This window comes from Chrysochloris asiatica, unplaced genomic scaffold (assembly GCF_000296735.1).
Source record: "Chrysochloris asiatica unplaced genomic scaffold, ChrAsi1.0 scaffold00094, whole genome shotgun sequence".
NCBI classification, from domain to species: Eukaryota; Metazoa; Chordata; class Mammalia; order Afrosoricida; family Chrysochloridae; genus Chrysochloris; species Chrysochloris asiatica.
In genome coordinates, this window is record NW_006408612.1 from 5,040,433 (window position 1) to 5,063,415 (window position 22,983).

General features: G+C 37.8%; 1 protein-coding gene across 2 annotated transcripts in view; it reads right to left on the minus strand.

Moving 5' to 3' along the window:
* Positions 1–22,983, minus strand: part of OLA1 (Obg-like ATPase 1) — a 221,892-nt gene that overhangs the window by 158,031 nt on the left and 40,878 nt on the right. For both annotated transcript variants that reach the window (XM_006866651.1, XM_006866652.1), the window contains one exon: positions 17,344–17,471. In XM_006866651.1, the coding sequence (XP_006866713.1) occupies positions 17,344–17,471 (128 nt within the window). The remainder of the gene's footprint in view (positions 1–17,343; positions 17,472–22,983) is intronic.

The window sequence follows — 22,983 nt, forward strand, 5'->3', positions numbered from 1 at the left end:
ATCAATATTAAACAACAACAACAAAAAAGTACATTTTAGTTATTTACCTGAAATAGTAAAAAGTTGGAAATCCAGGTTATATTGACAGAAGACAGGAAGCTGCTGTTGGTGCCATCGAGTTGGTTCCGACTCATAGTGACCCTGCACAGGGTTACTGAGGAGTGGCTGGTGAGTTTGAACCACCGACCTTGAGGTTCAAACCAACCTTGAGATCGAGTGCTTATCCTACTGGTGCCACACCAAGACTCTTAAAATAGACAGATTTATAAAACAAAGACTTCTGGGCATTTTCAAATAATTCAGAGCAATAGTTTTCAAAATGTGGTCCATGCACCTCTAGGAATCTGCAAAGTCAAAATACGATTTTACTATACTAAGTTGCTAGTTATGTTACTTGCCCTTTTCTGTATAGACACTTGTACTGATTGTACAAAAGCAAGATGGGAAAAATTATTAACATCTTACCATGAACTCAGGTATGGCAACAAATTATACCAGTGGTCACTGTTTTCATCAGTTGTTAGTTGTTGGTTTGGTTGTTTTTTTTAAGCAAACCAGTTAAATTTTAAAATGTCCTTGATAAAGCAATAAAAATCATTAATTTTGTTAAATTTTAACCTTTAGGTCAACATCTTTTTAATATGCTGCGGAAGGAAACAGATATATAAAACGCTTCTACATAATTTGGACATACAGTCAGGAGGGACCAATCACTGGAGAAGGATATCATGTTTGGTAAGGTGGAGGGTTGGAGATAGAGAGGAAGATCCCCGGCAAGATGGATTGGCATAGTGGCAGCATCAATGGGCTCAAACATAGCAATGATTGTGAGTTGGTTCTGGACCGGGCAGTGTTTCATTCTGTTGTTCACAGAATGAAAAATACAAAAGCTGCCTCAAGAAAAAGCTTGAGTTGCAAGATGAAGTAGCCACTCTTTTGTGACACATCAGTTTTACTTGACAGAATGTCTGATATTCAAACAATGGTTACTAATCTTTGATATCTGGCAGCCATTATGCAAATGATATTATTTCAAGCTTCCTAGTGAAGTCCTGGTGTGGCACTATGGGTTAATGCACCAGACTGCAAAGCAATCTGAACTGCAAGGTCAGTGGTTCAAAGTCACCAGCTGCTCCTCGCTCCTCGGAAACCCTATACAAGGTTGCTATGGGTTGGAACCGACTCAATGACACTTCACAACAACAGTGAAAAGTAAAATTAGGAAAATTTATACCTACGACGACCATGAAAGGTTGACAATATCTCGATATTTAAAGATTTTTTTTTTTGGATATCTATGAAATTTATGGTGATATGAATAGGTAAATAATTTTTAAAACCTTATTTTTAATTTCTAATATGATAAATGGGAGTTCTGGTGTAGTGCTATAGGATAAAGCACTGGACTACAAGGTTAGTTTAAACCACAGGGTTGGCAGTTCAAACTCACCAGACACTCCTTGAAAACCCTATACAGGGTCACTATAGTCAGAACCAACTCAATGGTACTTAACAACAACAACAATATGATAAATATCAATGTTTAACATACAAAAACACAAGTTTTGGGGGCCCTTGATACTTTGAAGAGTGTAAAGTGGTCCTGAGACCAAAAGTTTACAAAATTTTACTTTGGATGTTATTCATCTTAACTCTTTTAAGTTATTTTTCTACTTATTCATAGAGGGATAGGTAGTTGAAGACTTGCCTTTTCCTATAAAAATAAATTTCTCTGGGAAATACAAACAGAGATGGGTAAGTGAGGAAGCCTAAATTGTTGTCGTTGTTAAGTGCCAGGGTTTCTGAGGAGCAGCTGGTGGGTTTGAATAACCTGCATTGTGGTTAGGAGTCCAATACTTATCCCACAGCGCCACACCAGGAGTCCATAGCAGTTAGAACAAGGAACTAATGTTCCCTGGACATTTGGCTATTTTCAAACTTGGGATAAGACATGAACAAGATAAACTTGGTTGCTTTCAAGTTCCGTAGAGTCAGTTCCAATCTAGAGTGACTCTATATGGAGTTCCAAGGAGCAGCTGGTGAGCTTGAACCTATGAGCTTGCGGTTCAAACGACTTTGCAGTTCATTAACCCAAAATGCCATACTGGAATACCCTTTATAGCAAGATAGAAAAGCAACTATCTGACTTCAAAAGGGTTCAGGAGGTAACTTGAAGATGCTCCCCAAGGCCAAAGATGGAACAACCAGCAAATCAAAGAGGATAATAGCTGCAATGAGCCAATATAAAGCAAATGTTTAATTGCAAGAGTTCATAATGATTCAAAAAATGCAAGGGAGTTTCAGAAAGTTCATGGGAAAATGGAATTATAAAATACATTACGCTCCACTGAGTAGTATCCCATCTGTCTAGGCAAGGCTGATACAAGGAGATGTGGATAGGTATCTTGTGATACAATAGTGAATAACTGTTATCAGGACTGACTGTGAGGGTTGGAAACGTAAAGGTAGACGTTTTGTAGCAAAAGTAGGGGAGGTCCCTGGGGCTTTGCAGTCTAGGAGCGGATGTCCCTGGGACCATCAAGGGAGAAGAGCGGAGAACGGGACCCTACCCAGAGGAACAGTGACGCCACAGATGGAGGCAGAGATGATGACATGGAGAGATGGAGCGGCTGGGGACTTGAGACCTAGAGAGAGAGGGAGAGGGCTGTGTGCTGATGACCAGGGTGAAGGCCTGCAGAGCATACCTTTGGTTGGTTGATGATGCATGAAGGGGATTGTAACCATGGCAATGAAACGACATATGATAGGATGAATGTAAAGCTAATGTTCTCCCATGTAAACTATCACATAATTCACAATAAAACATTAAAAAAAAATTACAATGGTATTTTTCCACTCTTTTGAAGTTCCCACATATATCATTATTCACTTTTGGAGGATACCACTGAATCACTTAAGAGTCACTGGTGGTGACAGAATGGGAAAAAATCTTTTGCAATGACATATCAGACAAGGGACTCATTTCTAAAATATATAGGAAATTATAACACCTCTAAAAGTAAAAGATAAATAACCCAATTAAAAAGTGGGCGCAGGACATGAACAGACACTTCACCAAGGAAGAGATCTGGGCAGCCAATAAACGTATGAAGAAATGTTCACGATCACTAGCCATTAGAGAAATGCAAATCAAAACAACAATGAGATATCATCTCACACCAACAATAACAGCAAAGATGAAACAGGAATGTGGATATACTGGGACACTCCTGCATTGCTGGTGGGACTGCAGAATGGTCCAACGTCTCTGGAAAGCAATACAGCGTTTCCTCAGAAGGTTGAAAATAGAAATACCTTATGATCCAGCAATTCCTCTACTTGGTATTTAACCACAAGAAAAAAGAACCACAATCCAAGAAGATATATGCACACCAATGTTCATAGCAGCACTATTTACAATAGCAAAAAGATGGAGACAACCAAAGTGTCCATCAACTGAAGAATGGATAAACAAATTATGGTACAGACACACAATGGAATACTATGCTACCTTGAAGAACAACAAGGAAGCTGCAAGCCACCGCATAACATGGATGAACCTTGATGGTCCCAGGGTCCTCTTCTCCAGGGCTGTAAGATCAACCACTCACCACTCTTTGCTACAAAACTTCTACCTTTACAGTAGTGACAATCGCAATTAGTCATGATAACAATTACTCACTATTGAATCATGAGAGTCTTGTCCCCATCTCCTTTCACCAGAATTGTCTAAACAGGATGAAAACCACTCAGTGGGGATTTTACCTTCCCCCACACACACTCTGAATGTAAACTCTCTTCTGAAAAATTTTAGCCAGTCACTTCGTAACTCTATAGCCGCCCCCCCCCCCGCCCTATTTTAGGTAGCCAATCAGCAAACAAGGTTTTATCATCTACATATCACAGGTTGTTAATGCATTTTCCTCCAATCCTGATGCCACAGTCTTCATCATATAATCTAGCTTTCTGGATTATTTACTAAGCATACAAATTGAATAAGTATGGTGAAAGAATACAACCCTGGCACACACCTTTCCTGATTTTAAACCATTCATTGTACCCCTGTTCTGTTTGAACAACCGATTCTTGGTTTAAGTACAGGTTCCTCATGATCACAATTAAGTATTCTAGAATACCCATTTTTCACAATGTTCTCCATAGAGTGTCATGATCCACATAGTCGAAAGCCTTTGTATAGTCAATAAAGCACAGGTAAACATCTTTCTAGTATTCTCTGCTTTCTGCCAAGATCCAGCTTACATCAGGAATGATATTCCTCCTTCCATATCTGGAGTCCTGGTGTGGCGCTGTGGGTTAATTCGCCCGACAGCAAAGCCATTTGAACTGCAAAGTCGGCGGTTTATGTTCACCAGCTGCTCCTTGGAAACCCTATTCAGAGTTACTATGGGTTGGAACCGACTCGACGGCACTTAACAACAACAACAACATGTCTGAATCCAGCTTGAACCTCTCGCAGTTCCCTGTTGGTGTACTGCTGCACACATTTTAAAATTATCTTTAGCAAAACTTTACTTCCATGTGATAGCAATAATACTATCTGATGATTTCCACATTTTGTTGGGCCAATTCTCTTTGGAATGGTCACAAATATTAATCATTTCCTATCAGCTGAATAAACAGAGAAAGGTAATTTCTGCAAAAAAACAAATTCAAGAAACCTTTTTGGAAATCAATATGGCAATATGTAGCAAGAACGAATAAAAGAAGTATATCTATCGAATCATTCATTCTTCTCCAATAAATATATCTTAGGGAGTAATTTAAAAAGTCAAAAAGACACAGGGATAAAGTCTCTTAATGAAGACTTGTCTATAATAGCAAAATAACAAAAAAACACATTGGTGGTGGAGCTCAAGTCAAGATGGAGGAGTACGCACGAGAACCTGGCCCCTGGAGAATTGTGGATGACTGTGGTGGGGCCTTTCCGATGGGCACTGCAGGTGGTGGGATCTTTCAAGCCATCAAAGGTTTTCAAAATTCTCCAGTGAGAGTCAACCACAGACAGCTATTAAAACCAGGGCTCCACAGTTGGGAGGCAGGTTGGCAGTTTGGGGTGGTCTGTTTTCCATGATTGACTGAAGTATGGTTCAAGTCCAAGGGAAAGAAGATCCCTAGAACTCCATCACAAGTGGTGCCTTAACACGAGCCATACTGGCAGTAAGAAATGGACCAGTGGCCATGGTTGGGTCAGCTGCAATGGGTGGCATTCTTCTAGCTTTAATTGAAGGAGCTGGTTATCTTATTGACAAGATTTGCCTCTGCACAGTTTCCCAGTGGTCCTCAGTTTGCTGAAGATGCCCTCCCAGTTGCCTTCAATGCAGTTACCATCCTCATCTTTTGGAGACCACTGACAATACCGATAGTATTGGTGCCCCAAGATTTAACAGTATGAGCTATAGTTCAAGAATGATTTTGGAAGACCACATTCCAGTCTGTTCTTAAAGCCAGAGATGAGGCAACTGTGGCCAAATAGGCTATAAGAAGACATTAAACATTTTTTGCTAAAGGAATGTGGGGGGAGGCATTAAAAGATAATGCATTTATTTATTCATACTTGGATTGCATTTGTGAAAAAAATAAATATCTAATATTATAAAAAGAAAATATAATGAGTGCTTAAAAGATGAAGGACCAAAAGACAGGTATCCATAAAGCGTGACCATCATCACTTCCTTGGGGATTTCTCTGCCGGGTTTTGTGTGCTCTGTTATACATATAATACAAACTCCTGGAACTTGCTCGTTCTTTTACGATAAAATGTAGAGTTCTACTTTTCATCCTTCAATTTTTCAAAGAATATTTAAGACTGCATGTTTTGTAGTTAGTTCCTCATCCCACTTGAAGTGAACTGTGTAGAGAAGAATTCCGTGAAGACAACATGGATCATGCTTATCCTTTACTTTGAAAGTAAAATCTGCTATGTCTTAGCTTAGAGGATGTTGGCTACAAAGGTCTCTTGCCTTTTGGGCTTCTGTGTCTTGATTCCTGATCATCAGAAACCTCACTAGAAACAATTTGCTTCCAGTATACCCAATTCTGTATGAGAAGAATTGATGAGGATACTGTTGGCACTGGAGAAGTATGTTGTTTACTGTGTACTTTAAAATAAAATATATGCTGTTTTTAATGTGAAAACAAAACAAAACACATAGGTGTCAAATATGAAAGGGCTGCAAAAAGTTCATTTACGAACTTGGAATTTTTCTAAAAAATGGAATTTTTCCAAAACTTTTCCCCCGAGTATGTAAGGAATGGCAAATTGTGGTTACCTAATAATGAAATAATATTCCCTTCTTTAAAATTCTTATAATGTTAAGCCTATTATAAAACAATAAAAATATTTTTTTTTTTTTTAGTATTAAATAATAAAAATGCCTTAAACATAGGAAAGCTGGAAGGATATAGATTTTGCTAAAAACTGATTCTTCCAGTTAGTACATGTGTGATTTTGGACAAATTTCATAAGCTTCTTTAGATTCAGCTTCCTATTTCTAAAATTCCTAACTCACAGGGTTCCTAGGAGGATCAAATGAAAACACTGTAAAGTACCCAGCCCCTAAACTCAATAAATTATCTTCCCTATTATTCAATTAAGTTCCTTCCTATGACTACAACCATAAGTATATAAACAGCAGATCATATCAAAAATGGTGCTAGAGTGAGAAGATTGTGGTTTTGTATTTTAAATGATCATCTATAGTAAATTTCTTTTATGTTGGCTACCTTTTTCCCTCTTTTCTTAAAATAAAAAAAAAAGTAAGACATCAATTGTTGGTGTGATTAAAAACCCTAACACTGCTTCAATTATTTTAAAAACCATATTCAAAATAATTTAAATGTACAGCTCTTTACTGAACATATTATCTACTATACATATATCAGAATTCAGTCTGTATGTACAAAGATGGAGAAAAAACAAGTCAGATGGGTAGAAAATAGGAAGTGTCCCGCATTTTAACATATAATACATATTGCTTTATTAAAATGTGAACAATAAATTTAACGAGAGAAAACACTATTTCTAGAAAGTTACAAAGTACTGTTCTATCCATCTGGCAATCTAACATGCAAGAAAAGACCGTAACAACTGTCCTCAACAACACAGATGTCTAGCACTATTCCTTTCACCCCAGGGACAGGAGAAGGAAAACCAACAGCCTTTCCCTGACCCAATTCCTTACCTGGGAGAAAAGTATCTACAGCCTGAAGGGTGAAATGGGGTCTTCCTCAGGCCCTATGGTAAGAGGGGAGTTAGTCAAGTGTTGGGTAGTCAGGTAACACTTGTTATTCCTTCCCACAGAGGGAATCAGGGCAGAAAACACAAGAGTCAGAGTGAAATGAGAGATGGAACCGATAGGAAAACATCAAGCAAACTCCAGGTCTGGTGCTCCGAGAGGACACAACTTCAGCAAGGAAGGCCTGCCTTTCCTTCCACTGCAATGGATATCAAGGTGTCAAGTAGAACTCTCAAACCATAAACTCACAGTCGTAAGTCACGAGTATATCAAAACTGCATTTGGCAAGCAGACTGGTTTAAGAGTGCCAATGTGTAATTTGCAAAAGGACAGGTTATAAGGAAATTGATGACACACAGTAATAAAACCCAAGTGCTCCTCTGATTTCATTCATGCAAAAAGTAACAATGAATGCAACTGGTTTTCAAAATCAAGTAAGTCTCAAAACTTTTCTTTTTTTTCCTTACATAATGTCCTGCCAACTAAGAAAAATGCAGTTCAGAGACCGATGCTTAAAGAGCAAGAGACTCTTGAGAGCCTCAAAAGCTGTCCTCACACCCCACAGTAATTTCAGCCCCTTACTGATAGAAGAGTCCTGAAAGGAATCCACACAGTTGGCTATTCTGGGGCAAGAAGACAGAAAATGAGATCTCTAAAAAATTGTCAGAAAAGACATTCATGAGAAAAATGAGAATGCCTTAAGCACCTAAAGTAGATATAAGACCACCATGAATATGAAGATGTGTTTAAACAATTAAATTGTAAATAGATGGTAGATTAAATAGCACCATAAAGTATTACAATGTAAAGTTAAAGGAACTCTTTCTTATTGCTGCAATTTGTTCCACAGTACACAGAAGTTGGTTATTAGAATGCATTGTATATGTAGATGAGAACCACTGAATAATTACTTAACCCACTGAATTTGTACTGAACAAACAAAGAAAACATACGGATTTTGGTCCAATTGTTTACTGTAGCCTAATACTAGATTAATTTAATAAATTCTGTTGAAAATGAAATTTACAGGACCCAAGAAAAAAAAAGCTCCATTATTGTAGGATACAATCAAAGACAGTTTCATATTGGCAATTTGTGATTAGGCAAAAATATGTGACTCATTTTAAGCTTTTAAATGATGTGTTTATGGGGAGGGGAGAGTGGTTCTTGGAAATAAAATTTATGTTCATAATTAAAAGCGATCTACAAAACACAGAAATACCTAACCTAACCTAACTCTAAAACCAGGAAGGGGGTGGGGGAAGAGGGGATAATTAGGAGGTAGCCTAAGTGAAAATAATTTTTACTTCACTTAGTAGTTACAGCCCTTGAGGGCTACAAATCCATATAAATTAGAAAGGCAACTTATAAACTGGTTCTTCCTTCAGAGTCGCTGTCATCTTCTTCTTAGCAAACACAGGCAACAAAACCAAAGCAGCTCTCTCACATGGAATTCACACAGAATCAGAGGGGCAGTAATGCAAAACAGAATAAAGACACATCTGTCATTAATAACAAAGCAGAGAGGATACAGGCTTTTTATTTTTCATGACCAAAAATTCTAACTATCTGCACAGGAATCATTTACACAGACCAATATTAATTCTACCTTTGTAAGAACATGTCTTCCCAGATATGTTGGGGTGAAAGCCAAGAGAAGTAAAATCGGTCAAGGACATTCATCTTGAGGGCAGGGAGGGGTACTTTCTAAACAAGAGTTGCAAAACTGCATAGATTTTCAAAATAAGTAGAAATAACATCAAATCCAGACTGTAAAATAAACAGTTATTCCAAAACTGAAATGTTCTACTCCTTAGAAAATATCTATCAAATACGAATCATACATTTAAAATCATAATTATCATTAAGACAAAAAATAGATAATACACTTAGATGTCCTAAAACTGACATGATTTGGATTTATAAAGGATATTATAAATCATAAATACAATAACCCCACCCCAAACTTTGCAAACCAAGAATTTATAAACACCGTACAAGAAAAGAAATGCGTTCTATTGCCTAGGAAGAAGATGAGTAGAAAACAAGTTCAAAGTTTATAAAGCAGAAAGCAGAGTCTACATTTTCCTTTTCCCAAAGCTCCCCCACCAAATCTAGCATGCCCAGGTATTTCTATCAGTATAAGGCATGCTCTGTTCGCTTCCTATCTGTCCTCCCTCCTGTATATACACATTCACTGCCACTCTTCCACATACACAGAAGTCTTACCTATACCCTTGTGTGGTCAAAAGCCTTTGATTGAGTTGGTTCCGCCTCATAGTGAGACTATATAGGATGGATCTTCAAGGAGTGGCTGGTGGGTTTGAACTGCCTGTCTTATAACTAGCAGTCCAGTCCTGATTCTACAGCGCCACACCAGGACTTACATTCTTTGCTCAGGGGTTTGGCAAATGAGTACAATAGCTTATTATATCAGTTGAATGACAATACACAAAAACTGGTAATAATTTTACCATCAACTCTGCATTCAAGCCTTTCCACTCCTTCCCATTTTGGGATCTCTAACTTGCACTGTGTAAACATTTTAACTGCTCACTCAGCCTTTAGTCTTCCTCCAATCCAATCCAGTTATGTACACAGTCTGAAATGCTTATGAGACTATATAAATCTGTATAAAAATCATTTGCATATCCTAGTAACCTAATATCATACTGAATGGATAAAAACTGAGCTTTCTCCTTATGATCAGGAATAAGACAAAGTACCTAGGAATCAATTTAATCAGGAAGGTGAAAGACTTGTCTGAGATTTATAAAACATAACTAAAATAAATTTTCAACTATCTAAATACTCAGAAGGACATTCTGTTCTCATGGATTGCAAGATTTGATATTGTTAAGATGTCAATACTAAACAAAGCAATCTATAAATTCAATGTAATCCTCATAAAAATTCCAACAGCTTTGTTTGAAAAAATGGACAAGCCAACCTTCAAATTTCTATGGAACTGCAAGGAGCTTTAAGTAACCAAAGCAATCTTAAAAAAAAAAAAGTAGGAGGGCTCACAATTACCGATTTCAAAACATACTACTTATTTCAAAGCTACAGTAATCAAAACAGCCTCGTACTAGTACAATGATATGCATTAAGTCAGTGGAATAGACTCCAAAGTCCAGAAGTATAAATACAACTATGACCAACTGCTTTTTGACATGAGCACTAAATCCATTATGTGAGAAAAGAGTTTCTTTAATAAATGGTGCTGGGACAATTTCTTTTATACAAGTAAAAACAACAACAACAAAAACATGCTGATCCATACCTCACACCATATAAAAAAACTAATTCATAATGAATCAAGAACCTAAATATGAGATCTAAAACAAAACAAAAAAAAACCTCTTAGAAGAAAACGTGGGGTAACTGTTTTGAGATCATGTTGTTAACAGATTCTTAGACCTAACCAAAAAGTACAAGCAACAAAACACAAAACAGAGAAATGGGTCTTCATACAAAACTTAAATGTCTGATCATCAAAGGGCCTTATCAACAAAATGATGAGACAACCTACAAATTAGGAGATATTTAGGGGGCTTAATATCCAGAAATATGAAGAAAAACATGGCATCAGGATTGGAGGAAGACTCATTAACAACCTGCGATATGCAGATGATACAACTTTGCTTGCTAAAAGTGAAGAGGACTTAAAATACTTACTGATGAAGATCAAAAACCACAGCCTTCGGTATGGATTGCATCTCAGCGTAGAGAAAACAAAAATCCTTACCACTGGACCAATAAACAACACTCTTATCAATGGAGAAAAGATTGCAGTTGTCAAGGACTTTATTCTTCCTGGATCAACTATCAACACTCATGAAAGCAACAGTCAAGAAACCAAACAACATATTACAGTAGGCAAATCTGCTGTACAAGACCTTTTTAAAGTGTTGAAGAGCAAAGACGTCAGCTTGAGGACTAAGGTACGCCTGACCCAAGCCATGGTATTTTCAATAGCCTCATATGCATGCGAAAGCTGAACAGTGAATAGGGAAGACCGTAGAAGAATTGATGCTTCTGAGTTAATGGTGTTGGAGGAGAATGTTGAAAGTGCCATAGGCTGCCAAAAAAATCAATAGATCCGTTTTGGAAGAAGTACAGCCAGAGTGCTCCTTAAGAGGCCAAGATGGCCATACTTTGTCTCTCATACTTTGGACATATTGTCAGGCGGGACCAGTCACTGGAGAAGGATATCATGTTTGATAAGGTGGAGGGTCACAGAAAACGAGGAGGACCCCCAACAAGATGGACTGGCCAAGTGGCAGCATCAATGGGCTCAAGCGTGGCAACAGTAGTGAGGTTGGCCCAGGATCGGGCAGTGTTTCATTCTGCTGGGCTATGAGACGGTACCGACTCGATGGCACCTAACAACAACAATATCCAGAATACATATAAAATTCCAACAATTTATCAGCAAAAAGACAAAATAAATAAATGAATAAATAATGGGCAAAAGAACTGAATAAATATTTCATCAAAGAAAAATTGTAAATAGCCAACAAGGCTCTATGTCATCAGTCATCAAGAAATTCAAATCAAAACCACAATAAAGTATTACCTCACTCCCAGTAGAATGGCTGTGACTAAGGAAAAAAAAGAACAAAGGTGTTGGTGAGGATGTAGAGAAATTAGAACCCTAATCCACTGTTAGAGGGAATGCAAAATGGTACAGCTAATGTTGAAAACAATTTGTAGGTTTCTCAAAATGTTAAACATAGAACTTCCATTGTTGTTGTTACATACCATTCAGTTGGTTCCAACACATAGTGATCCTGTATAGAGTTTTCATGAGCAGCTAGTAGGTTTAAACTGACAGCCTTGCTGTTAGCAGCCCAGTATTTATCCTACAGCACCACACCAGGGTCCAGAACTACCGTTTTGTTGTTGTTAAATACCATCAAGTCAGTTCTGACTCACAGCGACCTTATGTAGGGTTTTTCTAAGGAACAGATGATGGTTTTGAATCAACCATGTGGTTAGCAATTCAGTGTTTACTGTATAGCACCACACCAGAGCTACCATGGTGTCGTTAAGTGCCATCAAGTTGGTTCTGATTCACAGCAACCCTGTATAGGGTTTCCAAGGAGCTTCTGGTAAGTTTGAACCACTGACCTTGCTGTTCAAACTGACTTTTCAGTCGAGCGCATTAACCCACAGCACCACACCATGATTCTGAACTAGCAACTCCAATTCTAGGTATACAGCCAAAAGAATTGAAACCAGAAATGCAAACATATATAGCAATGTTCATTGTAGAATTATTTGCAATAATGAAAAGGTAAATACAACCTAAATGTCCATCAAGAAAATAATAAAAAAAATAAAATATACACATATAATGGGATATTAATTAGCCATAAAGAGAAATTAAGTCTTGATACTTACTATATTATGAGTGAACCTTGAAAACTTTATGCAGAGTAAAATAAATTTTAGCACACATGAAAAACAAGAGAGAATGGTTCAAACAAACAACAAAGATGCAAAGCCAGAAGATGATTCTGAGGAAGAAAAGCGAATAGATCTGACTGAAAAATATTCAGAAGAATGATAATTAGGTACCTTCAAAGGATCAATAGAAAGACAAAGGAAAGCAAGGTGAACACAATTAAAAATTTTAGAAGAATTCAGGAAAATACTACAAGAGCCAGCAGTCAAAATAAATAAAAATATTGGAACAATACAAAACCTGGAATTAGAAATACAGGAGATTAATACTGAGATCTCAAAAACAGACAATACATTGCAAAGGCAAAGGAGTAGATGTGAAGCAATGGAAGCCTGAATTAGTGAGCTTAAAGATAAATCTCTCTAAACTAGTATGCTAGAAGAACAATCAGAACAAAGAATGGAAAAATTCAAAGAAAGCCTAAGAGTTATGTCGGACACCAAAAAAAGGAATCACTTTCGGGTAATCAGAATTCCAGAAGAGGAAGAGACAAGCACAGAGAAAATTGTCAAAGTGATGTTGGAAGAAAACTTCCGTAACATTATGAAAGACAAGAAGATACACATACAAGAAGCTGAACGGACCTCAAAAAGGACAGATTCCAAAAGAAAATCACCAAGGCACATCATAATCAAACTTTCCAAAACCAAAGACAAGAAAAGAATTCTGAGAGCAGCTATGGAAAAATGAATACGAGAACCAGTAAGACCAAACTTGGATTTCTCAACAGAAACCAAGCAGGCAAGAAGGCAATGGAGTAACATATACAATGCTCTAAAAGAAAAAAAAAAAAAAATTACTAACCAAGAATCATTTAACCAGCAAAGCTGTCCCTCAAATAAAATGGCAAAATAAGGACATTTCCTGATAAACAGAAATTGAAGGAACTTGTAATGACCAGACAAACTTTGGAAAACATGGTAAAGAGTGTTCTTTGGACTGAGAATTAACAAAACCAGACAACAACCTGAGATTATCATTCATGACAACAGCAACCAAAACTCAATCCAAACATTTGCTGTTGTTACGTTGTGTCCAGTCAATTCCAAATCATAAGCACTTAATATTTTCTAAAAAGTGGCTGGTGAGCTTGAACCACCAACCTTGTGGTTCAAACTGACCTTGTGTTCCAGTGCTTTAAACCACAGTGACACACCAATCCAGATATACAAGTATTTAAAGTGAAACAGACGTATAAGACTGAAAATAGGAAACCACAGGTATCAATGTATAATGAAGTCAACTACAAAGGAAAAAGAGGGAATGAAATCTACTTGACTTCATTCCAAATGGCAATGAATTCAAGGAGATTTCAAGATAAAACAGACTGTTTTAAGAGGGAAAAAATTAATAAATTACAGAGTAACCTTAAAGAAAAATAATATACTTGCACATCAAAATTCAGAAAAAGAGAAAATCAGAAAGACTTAGTAAACATTAATACAACAAAAATGAAAATAAAAAGAAAATACTTGGCTTTTACTAGAGGACAGCAAAAATTTAATTTAGAATTCAGTGGAGTAAAATGGTTGAACCTGGTGGACAGTATGTTGAGTGAAATTAGTCAATCAGAAAAGGACAAACATTGTATGAGACCAGTGATGTAAAAAGTTTTAAAAAAAAGGGTGGGGGGAGGTGTTCTTGATAAAAGAAATCATGTATGATGGTCATGGCAGTAGGCAGGGAAAATTATTCATGGGCCAGAGGGTAAACACATGTTAACATGGGTGACAGGGCAGGCAATATGCAACAAGAGGGAGGTTAGTGGGAGACACGGAGAAATGCAGTAGTTAAGTTAAAGTGAACAGAGGTAAATGCAGTTAACTCTTGGTACATGGAGGGGACTGCAACCATGTAGTGAAGTAATTGTAACGTTTGTTTAATGTAAAACTGATGATCTGCTCTGTAAACATTCACTCAACACACAATAAAAAGTTTTTTAAAAAAACCTTAATGGAGCCCAGTTCTGCTCTTAAACACAAAGCATCACCATGAGTCCAAGTAGACTCAATGGCAACGAGTTCAGGTTTTTTGTTTTGTTTTAGGGTATAACACTGACATAAGAGCTCTGGTGGTGCTACAGATAAACCCTGGACTGCTAACCACAAGGCCCATGATTCAAGTCCTCCAACCACTCTGCAGGACAAAGATGAGGCTTTCTGCTCCTATAAAGATTTATCGACTAGGAAACCCTATACAGGGTTGCTATGAGTCGGAAGCAACACAAGTGCACTTAACAACATCACAACAGCCAAGGCCTGTTAATATTCTGAAGGGCCATTAAAAAAAAAGACTAACCCTATTGTTTTCTAGATTCCATGTATTTTATTTCATGTATGAACTGGCACTACTACTATATAGATAAGTACTTCAGGAAAGAAAAATGTAACTCCATAACCACTGTTTTTAATCAAGAGTTATGAGTAGAAGACTGCTTTCAAATTACTGCTCTTTATGCCACTTAATAGAAGACACTATACACTGGGCAGTCATTAAGCATCTCCACCAAAGATGCAATACATTTCAACTAAGAGCTAGAAAAGGGTATCTCATATATAAGGAAGACCGTAGAAGAATTGATGCATTTGAGTTATGGTGTTGGAGGAGAATATTGAAAGTGCCAGATCTGTGTTGGAAAAAGTGCAGCCAGAGTGCTAAGATGGCCAAACTTCGTCTCTCTTACTTTGGATACATTGTCAGAAGGGACCAGTTGCTGGAGAAGGATATCATGTTTGGTAAGGTGGAACGTCAGAGAAAAAGAGGAAGATGCCCAGCGAGATGGACTGTCCAAGTGGCAGCATCAGTGGGCTCAAGCGTGGCAACAATAGTGAGGTTGGCCCATGATCGGGCAGTGTTTCGTTCTGCTATGCATATGGTCGCTGTGAGTCAGCACCAACTTGATGGCACCTAACAACAACAACAACTGATACATACCAGATACACATGAAATTAGATAACCCATAATTTTTCCTCTTTGCCTTGGCTACCACAAAAGCTTAGTGGCAAGATTTCAACTCCAATTCAGTTTCTGACTTGTTACATACTTAGTCCTCTTACCATGCATCTAATAGTTCACCTCTAATTCTCCCTCTTCATCAACTGGTTCTCATAATTTTCCTGTTGTTTTAATGTAATTGTCTTCTATTGCAAGACAGCAAAAATTCCCTTTAGAAGTTAAGAGAGTAAAACAGTGAATGCAATTCAAGTTCATGCAAAAAGGTGACATAAAAATTATAACAAGCTACATAATGCCATAGTGGTGCTGCAGGATGAAACACTGACAAGGTCGGTGGTTCAAACTCCCAACTGCTCCTCAAACCCTATATAGGGTCGCTATGAGTCAAAACTGACTCAATGGCACTTAACAACAACAACACTGCCATTGGCAGAAAATTTAACAAGCAACTGGTGTATAGAACTCAAGGAAGAACAAGGTAGTATATCCATACTCCCACCCTTATCACCAACTTAACTGAAAACTATAACTTGTATCTGAAACTCTGTTCTCTACATCTGTAGTTATATCATACAATAAACAATTCTGCAAATCAGAACCTTCTAAGATTCTAAGCTGGGAACAAAATTGTCTCACGGCTCAGAAAACAGAACTCTTGTTTCAGCCTAGAAGATCACATATCTAAGTACCTGTTGAAATACTTGAACAAGTTTTATCTATAAACAGCTTGACAGCAGGTACACCTATACTGTGAAAGGTGCTTTCCTTCAAATAACACACAATGCTTTAGCTTCCTGTTGAAACATAACTTCAAAACTATGACCCCAATTTGTTTGGCAAATGAATTTTTTAGAAGTATACCAAGAATACTAGCATGTTTATTATTATAATTATTAGATGCATATGATTTTTTAAAATTTACTCAGTGCATTTGCTATAAAATTCTCTAAATGTTCACATTCAATGACCAGTAACAAACAAAATAACCAAAGCGACGACGGTGGCCTCCATCTCTCTACTTTGTGTTTCCTTCATATGCATTAATTTGTACATTATAATACTATTGTCATAGAGTGCAGTCTTGACCTAACCCTTTAACTACCTCCTTTTATGTGGTCAGAGGATTACTGTGCTCTTGCCACACTTCTGTGGTTAGAAGACCACAAACCAACAATTCTGTTTTATTCTTTCCACAGGAGCTAGCTGATCCATAGCTTTTCCTCAATCCATTCGAGTCTAGCAGATAAACTGGATACCTTTCGCTCCTCCAAAATAATAGAACACCCTCCTCTATCAATTCTTTCTTCTCAACACATGGTGTAAGGGAGAATATACAAAAATTCTACAACTTAAGAAAATATCAAGATACCTTTATAACCAAGAAAATTCCTTCCACATCTAATCCAGAAGAGGTGATAAAATTCAATCAGAACAGACTATCAATACAGCATACACTTTCTATAGAAGAAGGCTTTCTTTACATATGGAGATGATGCCAAATCCCATTAATGTTACAATTAACAGACAAACCCATGATTCATCTTGTAAAGCAAGGAAACCTTCAATTAATCAGTCATTTCTCATTTTATTTGCACAATAATGGACAGAAAGCATTGATCTTAATGAAATTAAAAATCACTTTAATAAGCAACTGTACTTACGTGTAAGATGAAAGATTCCATCACAGGCACTAATATGAGATAAAAAGGCATTTCCCAGCCCCTGTCCATTGTGTGCTCCTTTCACGAGGCCAGCAATATCTACTACATTTAGAAAGGCAGGAATTTTGCTGGAAAAGAAAAGATGGTTTTATTATAAAATGTACTAAGTAAGAATCCCGGTGTGGCACTGTGAGCTAATGCGCTGAACTACAAAGTCTGTCTGAACCAACAGTTCGGTGGTTCAAGCTCACCAGCTGCTCCTTGAAAACCCTAGACTATGGATTGGAACCGACTCGACAGCACTAACAATGACAATAACAACCAGAATCTTTTTATTAACCACATGAACTCCCAAACATATAAATTCTTTCCTCTCTACAACGTTTAAAAGGTACTCGATTATTTTTTTAGAGTAAGTAATAACCTTTTAATATATTAAGATTTTCGTTCCTAGAAAAATGAAAATATTGTAAAGCAGAATAGAAGTTTTTACCATGTCTCTAAAGATTAAAACATGTCACTAACCTTACTATAAAGTTCCGCTGGCACATGCACATACACAAAAGCAGTGGAGAATATTTCACGTGTACATCAATCCAAGGCAAGATTATCATGAAATGAGCCAACATACACTGTACCAAGCACTGGACTCAGTACTTAAAATATATTGTATCATTTCAAACTTAAAAACAACTCTATAAAGCAGGTACTACCAGCTGCTCCTTGGAAACCCTATACAGGGTCGCTCTGGGTCGGAACCAACTCAACAGCACTTAACAACATTTATTTAAACCCACCTTGCTGTTGCTGTGTGCTGTCAGTTGATTCAGACTCATAACAACCCTATCTAGGATTCCTGACGCTGTAAATCTTTCCAGGAGCAGAAAGCCTCATCTTTCAGTTCAATGGATTCAAATTGCTGGCCTTTCAATTAGCAGCCCAATGCATAATCCACTACGCTGCCAGGGCTCCTTAGAAGAGTTAATAAATCTACTAGTTACAGCGGTTATATATGAGACTATCCTTGCATTTAGTAAATACCAACCATAGAACTGAAGTGTGATGCAGCATCATGTCTATTTATTTTCAAAGGTGAAATCTGGGTTAGAGTGCAGTGGATTATTTCATATGGCTCTTCTATACCTATAGTCCTTATAACTCCCCCCAAACAACTTTTCCTGATGGGTCCACATAAGAAAAGGTAGGAGAGTATGCTGATAGATTGACACAATGCAGCTGTGACTGTTAACAGCGTTAACTGTGACTGTACAAATTTGGAACTCTAATGTGGGCTAATGCGCCAGTCTGCAAAGCCATTTGAACTGCAAGGTCAGCGGTTCAAGCTCACCAGCTGCTCCTCGGAAACCCTATACAGGGTCACTTTGGGTAGGAACTGATTCTACGGCACTTAACAACAACAACGTGTGTTTAAAATGAGTCATCTCAGAAGCAGAAGGGGGATCTCACTACCATAAAAAAGAAGAAAAAAAGCCAGGGTTGGAGTGTGTCCTTCAGACTCTGCGAACCCTGTGCATTGAACCTCCCTCCTCAATCCAGGGAAAGAAAGCTGTGATACTGGAGGAATGGCAAAATGAAGACCCAGAGCACAAGATAGCAGTGGGCTTCCCAGCCCACAGAACAAGTAAAGCTGCGTGACTTTGGTCAAGAGACTTCCTTGCAGAATGGGATGCCTCCAAGCAATTAATGGGGAAAGCTGGGTTAGCTGACCCACAAAGCTATAGCCAAGTGCCTGTAGGCTGAGGCTTATGGTGGAGTGGTATGCCCTGTTGGCTTTTACCAGCAGCCCTAACAGCTTTATAACACTGCCAGAGCAAGGCAGAAGTCACCAAAGGGCCAGAGACATGTGGCATGGTAAAGAAGAGGCTGTCCTGACAAGGAGAACTGTGTCCCGAAACCATTCTGACACTGACTTGTAACCTGTCTGCTAACTTTCCTAATAAACCCATTAACTGTGGGTATAGTGCCTGAGTTCTGCATGACTACTGCAAGGAATCACTGAATCCAGCTGAGGACAGGGCTGTGGGAGGAACTGTTGGTACCCTCCTTTTACATGGGTAAAGGTAGGATTTCTGTATCTTTTCTATAAATTTGAGGTCATTTAAAAATAAATTTTCAAGAGATCATAGAAGTCAGTTTCATGCGGCACCTTGAGGGATACAATTTGAGCATCAAAATAAGTAATGATAGTAACACACTATAACCAAATGAGTAACAATGATACAAATAAATGCATAAATACAGGCAGGAAAGATTTTCTTTATAATATAATGCCATCTAATAAACAAAGAAGGAAAGACAGAATGACAAAATCACCATTTGAACAACAACCCTGGTGTGGCACTAAACACTGGACTACTAACCAAAATGTTAACCAATTCAAACCCACCAGCAGCTCCTCGCAAACCCTATATACAAGGTCACTATGAGTCTGGACCAACTCCACAGCACTTACTAACAGAGTAATAACCCACCCAAAAATAAATAAATGGATGCTAACACTACAAAGTGAAAACAGGAATAAACTGTCCTAAAAATCCTAGAAATTGCTAAAAGAATGGATGTAAGGGTGGGGTCAAGAAAACTCTTAAGCTTGGACTTGAACAACAGAGGAAATGATAGTGTTGTTTATTGAGCTAGGAGAGTAGTGAGGAAGCCAGGAACCGTGAAACTAAGAGGACTATTTTGGACACGTAAAGCCGGAAGCACCTATTCAGCCAGTCAAGACAGATACAAATTTGGAGTTCAGCAAAGTTCTGGGTTGGAGAAAGATATTTGCAATTTATCAGCACATTCAAAACAGAAAAACTAAAGACACACTAAATTCTCAATAGTAGGAAAATGATATATATATATCATTTATATGTGGTAAGGTCAAAACTGTGGTAAGGTCAAACCTTGGAAACTCCATACAGGATCGCTGTGAGTCAAAACTGACTTGAAAAAAAACAAAAAACTGACTTGATCACACTTAACAACAAAAGTCAAACAATCCTATAGTAAGTAAGCTTTATATGATACTGAAATCATTATTTCAATCTATATTTATTAATCTAGAAGGATATGAATTAATACCCAAGTTAAAAAAAAAAAAGAAAAAAAGAGTATTCTGTTTCTGTAAGGAATTATACAGATATTCAGCGAAAGTATGAAGGCTATAACACCAAAGTATTTATTCTATACCAAGAAAGAAGAATTACAGGTGATAATCATGACTCTACACATTCCCTGAGGTCCTGGTGTGGCACTGTAGGTTAATGCACTAGACTGCAAAGTCACTTTGAACTGCAAGATCAGTGGTTCAAGCTCACCAGCTGCTCCTCAAAAATGCTATTCAGGGCCGCTACAGTTTGGAACTGACTCGACAGCACTTAACAGCAACAATATACATTCCCTGCTATATAAATTTCTTACAATGAACTGTATTCTTTATTTTTTCCTAATAAAACAGGTATATTTATTTTTTCTAATCAAAGATACAATACAAGCCTATGTAAAAATTTCTAACAATATAGGAAATAGACGTATATATATATATATGAAACAGAAGTAAAAAATCACCTATCCAGAGCTAAGCATCAACTAGTTTGCAAACTTCATTTCATACATTTTCCTATGCAGACACACATCAAAATCACCTGTTGCCATTAAGTTATTTCCAATGCACAGCCACTGTGACAGAGGAGAACTTGCCCCTTATGGTTTTTCCCAAGGCTGTAAGTTTTACAGAAGCCGACAGCCATATCTATCTCCCATCAAGTGGCTGGTAAATTCGAACAGTGAACCTTTTGGTTAGCAGACATGCGCTATACCACTGGGTGGTTGCACACACAATACACACACACACATATAACTTTACATAAACAGGATCATGTAGTACAGACTATTCCTTCTATTTTTTACCACTCACAAGAAATAAACTATAGAAATAGCAGATGTATCCTTCCTTATCCTACTCCATATTTTTTATGTTATTTTATAATAACCTAAAGGTTATGAATCAGGTTGTTAATCTCAAGGTCAGCAGTTCGAAAATACCAGCAGTTCTGCAGAAGAAAAGATGAGGCTTTCTGCTCCTGCAAGGATTTACAGCCTCAGAAACCCTGTACAGGGTCACTATGGGTCAGAACCGAGTTGATGGCACTTAACAACAACAAAATAATACTACATTAAATCTGAAAAAAAAAAAATTCAACATGACTCCACTTGTCTCTAACAGAACCTTTTCTAACATAAATGCAGAAAGGTGCACGTTGTTGTTGTTGTTAGGTGCCATCGAGTTGGTACCAACTCACAGTGACCTTATACATAGCAGAATGAAACACTGGCTAATCCTGGGCCAACCTCACTACTGATGCCACGCTTGAGTCCACTGATGCTGCCACTTGCCCAATCCATCTCTTTGGGGGACTTCCTCTTTGTCTCTGACCCTCCACCTTACCAAACATAATATCCTTCTCCAGCGACTGGTCCCTCCTGACAATATGTCCGAAGTATGAGACGAAGTTTGGCTATCTTGGCCTCCTAGGAGCACTCTGGCTGCACTTCTTCCAAAACAGATCTATTGGTACTTTTGGCAGTTCAGCCCATGGCACTTTCAAAATTCTCCTCCAACACCTTAACTCAAAGGCATCAATTCTCCTATGGTCTTCCTTAGTCACTGTCCAGCTTTCGCATGCATATGAGGCTACTGAAAATACCATAGCTTGGGTCAGGTGCACCTTAGTCCTCAAGCTGACATCTTTGCCCAATGCAATACATCACTTGATTGCTTGACTGCTGCTTCCATGAGTGTTGATAGTTAATCCAAGAATGAAGTCCTTAACAACTTCAATCTTTTCCGTTGATAAGAATGCTGTTTATTGGTCCAGTGGTGAGGATGTTTGTTTTCTTTACATTGAAATGCAATCCATACCAAAGGCTGAGCTCTTTGATCTTCATCAGTAAATGTTTTAAGTCCTCTTCACTTCCAGTAAGCAAGGCTGTATCATCTGCATGGTGCAGGTTGTTAATAAGTCTTCCTCCAATCCTGATGCCACGTTTTTCTTCACAGAAATCAGCTTTTCAGATTATCTGCTCAGCATACAGGTTGAATATGTATGGTGAGACAATACAACTTTGTCGCACAACTTTCTTAATTTTAAACCATTCAGTGTTCCCATGTTCTGTTCCAACAACTGCCTCTTGGTCCAGGTACAGATTCCTCATGAGCAAAATTAAGTGTTCCGGAATACTCATACTTCGCAATGTTGTCCATAGCGTATAATGATCCACACAATCGAAAGCCTTTGCATAGTCAATAAAGCACAGGTAAATATCTTTCTGATATTCTCTGCTTTCAGCCAAGATCCATCGGACATCAGCAATGAAATCCCTCACTCCACGGCCTCTTTTGAATCTGGCTTGAACTTCGGGAAGTTCTCTGTCAATGCATGCTTGCAGCCGTTTCTGTATTACCTTTAGTAAAACTTTACTCGCATGGGATATCAAAGAGATTGTCTGATGATTTCTGCATTCCATTGGGTCACCACCTCTCTTTGGAATGGGTGCAAATACAGATCTCTTCTAATCTGTTGGCCAGATAGTCATCTTCCAAATTTCTTGGCAGAGATGAGTGAGTGC